Raw genomic sequence first — 8,785 nt, forward strand, 5'->3', positions numbered from 1 at the left:
TCGCATGTTCTCAGTCGGACTTGAGGAGGAATTCAGTCGATAACTAGCGAGGGAATTCCCAGTTGCATGATCTTGCAAATTACAACTGTGAATGCATCAGAGACTATTTTAATGTATACTCGTAGTAGGAGTTGTTGACATCTTAAGAGTCAAGAGGTATCCTTGATGTAATTCCCCAGCAGACACCCAGCTGAATAGTTGGGGACGGGGACTCCCCCAAGGCAGGTGGAAGTGTGAGCATAAACGACACTCATAAAGTTTGCATATGTAAATCAACACTATTATTCAGTCATTAACAATTAACAACGACTTCACACAGATACGAATGCGATTGCGAATATGAATGCGAACTCGAGTACCCTCGGAAGTTGAGCTGAGTTCATTCGTTTGATTAGATGGAGTCAAGGCAAAGGAAGTAAGAATATCTAGAGTTTAATATCTGCTATCACAACTTGGAGATTTTATTGCGCGTGTAAGCTAATAACATAGGAAAGTTTTAGCTTTGCGATCAAATCTGATCGGATCGGTTCGGATTGGATTGGATAGATAATGATAATGTAACAATTGTGTGTAATTGAACTGCACTAAAAGTCTAAATGGAAGAGAATAAGGAACCAGGCTGGTTTAATGGCAATTAGATTTAAATACGATACGTTGTCGGATAGTTCTAATGAATATTTAACGAGCTTAATTGCCACTTCAATAGAATAGCTGCAGCAAATAACAACAAGAGCATAAAAAACAACTAATTTAATTAATAGTTGCAATATGTATGCACCGCGATAATTAGCCAGGTCATTTCCAACTAATATGAAAATAATAATAAGCGTTTAGGAAAGTCATCAAGCCGGCAGAAACAACGAGGTGACTGTGATGTCATACGGACAATGGCGGGTATACGTAATGGGAAGTGAGCGAAAATTACGTATACGCAGTGCGGCAACTGCAGACAGAGACTGAGATTACAACATGTGCATTTACTTCTATTACAGAATAAATGACCCCAAATTAAAGACCGATTCAAGTTGCAGGTCTTGGTGCAGCCTTCCTTAAGTGAAATACGAATGTTATTAAAATAAATATATAACAGCCAATAACGCCGGCTTCTAACGTCACACAGATAAATATACACTATCGCTATCGCAATCACAATCGCAATTGCAAAAGCCTCTGGCAATTATATATTAATTAAGTAATTCTAATTAATGATTGTGTCCATAAGTCTCCCTACCAATTGACATTTGCATATCTAGCTTGAGGGACACTCAGAATCGGAAGCAGACTCTAATCCTTCGACTGCGCAGTTTATCATTAATATCAAGGAGCATTTGAACTGATATCTCGTTAGACAACTGTCAGCATTCGTTAGCGTTTGCGATTGCGTTGAGTTTGCGTTCCAGCTGGTTGAAAAACTTTACGCGACCAACAATAATTAGCTTTGCATATGAAAATATTTTTGAGGCTTCAGTCTGCTGCCATGCGACCTGAAGAGCAGGTAAGAGCGAGAAGGGGAGGAGATGGAAGACGGGTAAGAGAGGGGGGTAATCCTGCAGATACCCATGCGAGCGATGAGTATAAATGCCTGTTGCTTCACTCATTCGACCACCATTTAGAATCGCTCGTCGGATTCATCAGCTGCCTGTTGATTTGCTCTTCAGCTCTTCTGCAGCTCTTCACTCGACAACATTAAACTAATCATCTGCCAGCCTCTTGTCCGCCGTGGTCTATTGGGATTCCGATTCTGATTGTGCATTCTGTTTTTCTGTTTGTCGACTGTCACTTGTGATTGTGCACTTGAACCGCGAGGAAGTTCTTGCGGACTCAAACAGAGCTGCTCTCAAATAATTCATTGAATACTCAACACTTTAGGTGAGTTGTTTTCAAGCAATCAGATAAAATTGTTAACTAGTGAATTTCAATATAAAAAACTAGTTGTAATTGTTAACGTAAAAACAAAAAGTTGGATGAATTTCAATCAAGTCGCACTTTGTAATCCTCTCAAGTTATTTGAATAATCAGATTTTGTTATTACAATTAAAATACATTTTATATAGAGTAACGAGAACAGTTTGTAAAGTGATTTTTTATTTAAATGCTCAATTCATTGAATCGAAATGAAAAAGTTAAAAGAATATTTGAAATAATTGAACTGACTCGCAGTTTTGTAATCCTCGCAAGTTATTCTAACACTCAGATAATTTTGTTAATATTATTAGAATAACTTTTATAAAGTAACGAGAACCGTTTTTTCATTGAATCCAAATGGGTTCAAGTAAAATTGCTATATAAATAATAAAGTTAAAAGATTATTTGAAATAATTGAACTGACTCGCAGTTTTGTAAGCCTGTCAAGTTATTTAACCAATCTGATTTCTTAATTACTCATACCTGATACAATTTCATTAAATTATTCAACAATTGAATAGAGTCGCAATTTGATAATTCTTCGTATACGCAAAGACCTTATGTCAATTCTTCTTATTAAATTAGTTTACGTGAATAGGCAATATTTTGTAACTTGCTTTTCAGAGGGAAATTCAAGTAGTGAATCACCCAAAGTATGTTTTGATTAATCAGTTAAATATGATATATTAATGACAAATAATAGACTGGTTTGAGCAATTTGCATTTTCAAATAAATAATTAATCAAAAGTTGAGGCATTTACAATCAGTTAAATAAGATTAAATGATTATTTGAATGCAATACATTTAATATAATAGTTGTTGAAATTGCATTTGATACAAATAATCATAACTGGAAATTAGTTAGCTAGCATTGTATTCACAAGTGTGTGATGAAAATGCTCAATCAAATTACGCAAATTTGAGTAAATTATATAGAAGCGAGTTGGAAGCTTTGGCAAATTGGTCAGTGCCTTGGAAAGTACGAGTACTCGTAATTCGGAACTTGTGAATATGCAAATGGGAATCCAAGGCAAAACAATGAGTATCTTTGACACGCCATGCACGTGTCTCTACAACTTTGTATCTCAAAGATTCGCGCCAAGTGTTCAGTGCACTCTCGAAATTGAGGTGATCGTGACGCAGTTGCTCTAACTAACATAGAGCCGACACTCTAATCACTATCGATCCGATCACCACGTAACAACAACCAGCGTCAGCAAATAGAGACTTAACTACCTTAGTACGCCCCTTGCAAATTATCATATGAGATTGCCACCTATTAACTAGCCATGGCGCTATCGAGACGAGACCGAGACCGAGACCGAGTCCGAGACCACAAGAGGCCAATCATGCATTACGTAAAGCAGCTCCGTTGTGGCAAAGATCCCCGACCGAGACAGAGACCCAGACCTCTGATAGTTCAAATTGCAAGCTAATTACCTCCGATTTATTTATGCAAATAACAAATCGCTTTCGTTTTCAAACTAATCCTGAACCCCATTCCTCTCTTTGTCCCCTCTGTGTCAGATAATCGCATCATGTCGCACACTATGCGCTGCACTCTGGTGGTCTGCGTGGCATTGGCTCTCTTTGCCGCAGGATGCAACGTGGAGGCATCCAAAACCCGTCCGCCACGCAACAATGACATCAGCACCATGGCCGATGCCTTGAAGTATCTGCAGGACCTGGACGTTTATTATGGGGACAGAGCGCGCGTTAGATTTGGCAAACGTGGATCTCTGATGCAGTTACTCCGCAATCGAATGCTCGAGAATGCCAGCAACAACAACAACAACAACAACGAGATTATCTCCGACACCAATGGCAATGGGGATATAGTAAGTCGTGAAAGTCTTCAACTATTAAATACACTTCATTCAATCTTGTTTACAGATGCACTCTGGTGGCGAGGAGGAGCCATTTTAATAATGCAATGGAAAATTGAAAAACTGCAGGCGCAGAAAATAGTCTTATATGCTGTTAAATAATTTTGGAGCAATAGTTTAATTATATACATATATAGAAAATTGCTTGAAGTTGCAAATAAATAATTTGACGTTGAATGTTTAAAATACTGTTCACTGTTCAATGCAAATCGTCCATGAATAAAATGGCAATAAATTACTTTTTTCGTTTACATTTCTTAGAGGACAATTCCATTTAATTAAATTTAAATTTAAGAGATCTTCTTGAGAAGACTCTTTCTTCAGAATTTAGGAAATCAATTTAAATCAGAAATTTAAGTATCTCGATAGGATGCAATAGGATGAGATGAATTTATATTAACTCATTAGAAAACTGGAAACCATTTGAATTAAGGTGTTCCGATAAATTTGCCAACTTCATTGTTTAAACACAAGATCAAGATCCTTTATAAAATGGCAATTATGTATATTATGATTTTACGTTTTTAGCAAATTTCATTTAATCCATTAATTATTTGGTTTGTGATATATCTCCAATATATTTTCAGAAATTGTAAGAAGAAATTGAAATTAGTTGACCAAATATCTTTCTTATGGAATCCATTTATCGAACAGTTTAAAAATGTAGTATGTTAATTTACCTCAGCCTTTAACTGGCCTGTTGTGATAAATCTCCAACAAATATATTGCCAGATCAGATCCATTTGTCTAAATCTATCAAAAAACTCTCATGAAGAAGTCGGGATCATTAGGTGTTAAATTAATTCTGGTAGTTTATTTTAGCTGTTGGTAAATGTGCAAATGTCTAGCCGAGTTGAATGTTCTCGACCTCCTTGATCAGATCCATGTGCTTGAACTCATCGGGACGCTTGGTGAATGTCTCGAGCAGCTTTAGTTTGCTCTCGTCCGTCTTATAGTAGAACATCTGCAGCTCATTCGCCAGGCACTGCGCCTCCTGTGCAGTAAGAACCTTCGAGTCGTACTCGCCACGCATCAAAACAATGCCATTGTCCTCCACTTCGGTGTAGTGGACCAAAGTCAAGCACTCGGGGGCATTTTCATGGTGCACTTGGTAGGCTAGAAGAGGGGTGAAGTGCACAGTGTTAGCGGCGAACTGCAGCATGATGAACTCGAAGCCTTCGCTACGCGGCAAGGGAAGCAGGAAAATTGGATGCTCCTTGGCTCGAGATGTCAATGTCTCATACTGGGCTTTGGTCAAGGTGGCAGCCAGCACGTCCTTGGTCTTGTGGTATTCGAGCCAGATCTTAGAAATTTCCTCGGCATTCTTGTCCTCCAGCAGTTCCAGCTTCATAATATCGCTTAGCTTCTTGTGGGGCAATTCTCCCTCATCTTTGGACAGCTTCCGCTTAGGGTTCAGCAGCTCAGAGTAAGATCTGAAGAGACGAAACCAATTTAATACAAGAATCAAGTAGGAAACGTGCTATTGAATTCTCACCTAGCTTGACTCTGACCATCTTTAATGGGGTTGACAACGCGCTCAACGCGATCCAAGAATTCCTCGGCCGAAGTTTGCTGCATCTTTGCAATCTTGTCGGCATACTTGGAATAGTAGGGATTCGATTCCTTCAGCTGCTCGACAGCCTCCTTGGCACGGTTTGCGGATGTCATTGCAATGCGGCGAGTAACAATATGATGGTTACTTTGTAAAACGCGTAAACATTTACGAGCACATTCCATTCCGAACGTAATAAAATCAATCGATGTTATACAACACGCAGCTGGCTGTTGACAAACAGCTGAGAGTGCCGTTAGTGTTGGAAACTGTGGCAAATTTACGCTTAGCAGACTGTTAACTCTATTAACAGAGACTGTAGCAGAGTTACAGCAAAACTCAAAAGGTAACTGTGCGATGTTAACATAATTAACTCCACACGGAAAAATGTTATGTTACGTTAGTGCAATAGAAGTGCAATTGAAAGAAGTGCACACACATTTCGAAAACGTTTAATTTTAAAAACCTATGGAATTGATTTGTAACAATAGATTAGGCTTCCACACATTTTACGCCACACAACTGATTACTTCATTGTTTAGTATTATAAGGAATAATAGATTTTCCAAATTTTTATTATTAGAATATTTACAACAAATTTAGTAACTATTAGTTTACAAAATATTGCAATTTCGGGTACTTTATAACGATATCCGTAACAACTTATGTGAATCAATTCTGAAACTATTTCATGTATGACATCAAAGCAATTACAAACGCAACTTTTTAATGGGTTGCACTAATCGTGACCTTTTAAACACATGTTAATTTAATTTATTTTATTTTTTACTATTCCACCGGCTTTGTATAAAAGCCAGCACCTTGAATAAATATTTTTCAATCGAATTCTATCCATTCAGCTATTGGCAGCCGCCGTCGCGGTTCTCGAAACTTTCCAAAGGTTTATTGCCCTCAAATTGCGAAACTAAAGAAAACTATTATGGAATCGGAAATACAATCATTTTATAAAAATAAAACTATATTCATTACTGGTGGTACTGGATTTTTGGGAAAAGGTAAAATATCATTTTAGATGCATCTCAATCGTTATGCGAATATCTTTAATTACGTATACGCATTGTTGCCTTCCAGTTACCATTGAAAAACTGCTGCGTTCAACTCAGGTCAAGCGAATCTACGTGTTAGTTAGGCCCAAAAAGGGTGTAAGCATTCAGGACCGTATTGCTGCATGGGATAAAGATCCGGTAAGATTATTAAACTTTGCATAAATTATTAGCGAACCTAATTTCGGGGATATATGTAATTAGTAATTTCACAAATTTATCGAGTATGGTCTACTTTCCTCTAATACTTCATCCTTCAGCTCTTCTCCGAGTTACGTAAATCAAATGCCAATTTCTTGGAGCGCATTGTCCCCATTGCAGGAGACACACAACTTCCGGACCTGGGCATTAGCAGTGCGGACAGAAAACTACTAGTGAACGAGGCACAGATCCTGCTTCACTTGGCTGCCACTGTGAACTTCGATGAGAGACTCTATGTGGCATTAGACATCAACACTCGCGGCACTCGGCTGGCGGTCCAACTGGCCAAAGAGATGCGACAACTAGAGGCCTTTGTCCATGTATCCACGGCGTATTCGAACTGTGTACTCGAGCACATCGGAGAGACTTTCTATCCCGACAACTTGTCCTGTTCCGCCGACAAGGCGCTTGAGCTGCGCGAGCTGCTGAGCAATGACCTCATTGATAAGCTAACGCCTGGGATCATTGACAAGTATCCCAACACATACACGTTCACAAAGGCCTTGGCAGAGCAGATCGTCCAGAAGGAGGCGCAGGATTTACCCGCCTGCATCTTCCGACCAGGCATGAGTGAGAATAATTCGATTTTCTATACAATTTTCTTTTTGCTGATCTGGTTTCCATTTCCTGCCTAGTTCTGACTGCCTACAAGGAACCCACGCCTGGCTGGGTGGACAATCTTCTAGGGCCCATCTCGATATTCTACGGTTGCGGCATCGGAGTCCTGCGTGTGATGCTCGTGGAAAAAGAGCGGAATATCACACATTGTGCCAGTCGACTACAGTGCTAACATGATTCTGTCGATGGCCTGGAAAACTGCTAAGGAAAATGCTCAACACAATGAATACTCGATGGAGAAAGTGCCAACGGTTTACAACTTTACCAACAGCGATCAGAATAAACTGACTTGGGGCCAATTGGCGCAATCGATCATTGAGAAGAGGCATTTGGTACCATTGCCGAATATGCTGTGGTTCCCCTTCCTTAGGTTATTCTCCCAGAATTGGAAGTTTCAGTTGGCCATACTCATCTATCACATTCTTCCCGGCTACTTTATCGACTTTGTATTGCGCCTGCGGGGTCAAAAGCCACGAATGATCAATGTCTATAAGAAAATTCACAAAAACATTAAGAGATTATCGCCATTCTCGCTTTCCAGCTGGACTTTTGAAATGAACAATGCCAATCGACTGTTGCAAAGCATGTCCCCGAAAGATCGCGAAATCTTCCAATTCGATATGGCAACTGTGGACTGGGACGAATACTTTACGGTAGCACTGTTTGGAATGCGACTGCATATTACAAAGGAAAAGCCGACTGAAGAATCCTTGAGGAAGGCAACGCATACGTTTAATAGGTTCGTATATCCTTCCCCAAACCGATAGAAAACCATTTTATAAACCTATTTTCTTAGATTCCGGTTATACAATCGTATTCTACACGTCATCATCTTCGCCATATTAGCTGTTTTAATCTGGGGGTTGCTTAAATTGTTCACATAGTTTCATTAACAATATAATTACATTTTCTATCAATAAGAATTAACGTTCAAGCAATGACATTCGATTAATGCAAATAAATGCATTCCCTATTAAATTGAAAAAGTAATTCTTTTGATCAGAAATACAAGTCAGAAGTCAAGTAAAAATTTATATCGGTTATTATTGATTAATTTTTATTTGAAATTATTTTAAAACCCTAGCTACAGTCTAAAATCTCTTTTCTAAACATTCGAATGTACTTCTCCGTTACAAATTTAAATTTGCCGCAAAATTCAAAAACGTAAATGTCATGAATCAAAGCTCGAAAAATACCAAATTTGACTTTAGATATTTTTATACAAAAACAGTTATTCTTTTCATTACCATAAATGTTTCTTAGTCTTTTTATACTAACTTTAATAAGCTACATTAAATTTGATAACAGTGATACTAGGTATATTTTGTAGCCCTGAAACGGGTAATATATTTTACAGAAGTATGCATCAAACTGCTACAATTACTCGATGTTTCTAATCTATCTAGCTTTATTACAATTTATAGAAATAAAAAAACACGATAACCATAAAAACAAGATTCCCCAAGTCTTTAAATTTAATAATTGTTGATATTCGACAAAACATGAACAATTCTTGCCCGCATTTCGGCGACCCTGAATCCTTTTTAAGAGTCGCTTA

General features: G+C 38.2%; 3 protein-coding genes across 3 annotated transcripts; 2 read left to right on the top strand and 1 right to left on the bottom strand.

Annotated features, from left to right (window-relative positions):
* The first annotated feature begins 1,622 nt into the window (after positions 1 to 1,622).
* On the top strand, positions 1,623 to 4,031 carry LOC132786372 (neuropeptide F). Its single transcript, XM_060792885.1, has 3 exons — positions 1,623 to 1,869; positions 3,434 to 3,744; positions 3,800 to 4,031. Exons 2-3 carry the CDS (start codon positions 3,445 to 3,447, stop codon positions 3,830 to 3,832), a joined length of 333 nt encoding a protein of 110 aa, XP_060648868.1. The 5' UTR covers positions 1,623 to 1,869; positions 3,434 to 3,444; the 3' UTR covers positions 3,833 to 4,031.
* Positions 4,032 to 4,586: 555 nt separating this feature from the next.
* On the bottom strand, positions 4,587 to 5,585 carry LOC132786371 (ATP synthase mitochondrial F1 complex assembly factor 1). Its single transcript, XM_060792884.1, has 2 exons — positions 5,288 to 5,585; positions 4,587 to 5,225 (listed from the first exon to the last, which is right to left on the bottom strand). Exons 1-2 carry the CDS (start codon positions 5,527 to 5,529, stop codon positions 4,637 to 4,639), a joined length of 831 nt encoding a protein of 276 aa, XP_060648867.1. The 5' UTR covers positions 5,530 to 5,585; the 3' UTR covers positions 4,587 to 4,636.
* Positions 5,586 to 6,204: 619 nt separating this feature from the next.
* LOC132785668 (fatty acyl-CoA reductase wat-like) lies at positions 6,205 to 8,638 on the top strand. Its single transcript, XM_060791865.1, is given in 6 exon segments — positions 6,205 to 6,360; positions 6,437 to 6,549; positions 6,669 to 7,179; positions 7,245 to 7,363; positions 7,365 to 7,966; positions 8,024 to 8,638. Coding segments are annotated over 6 exon segments (1,509 nt in total). The 5' UTR covers positions 6,205 to 6,284; the 3' UTR covers positions 8,112 to 8,638.
* The last annotated feature ends 147 nt before the right edge of the window (positions 8,639 to 8,785 follow it).

Source organism: Drosophila nasuta, chromosome 2R (genome assembly GCF_023558535.2).
Source record: "Drosophila nasuta strain 15112-1781.00 chromosome 2R, ASM2355853v1, whole genome shotgun sequence".
NCBI lineage: Eukaryota > Metazoa > Arthropoda > Insecta > Diptera > Drosophilidae > Drosophila > Drosophila nasuta.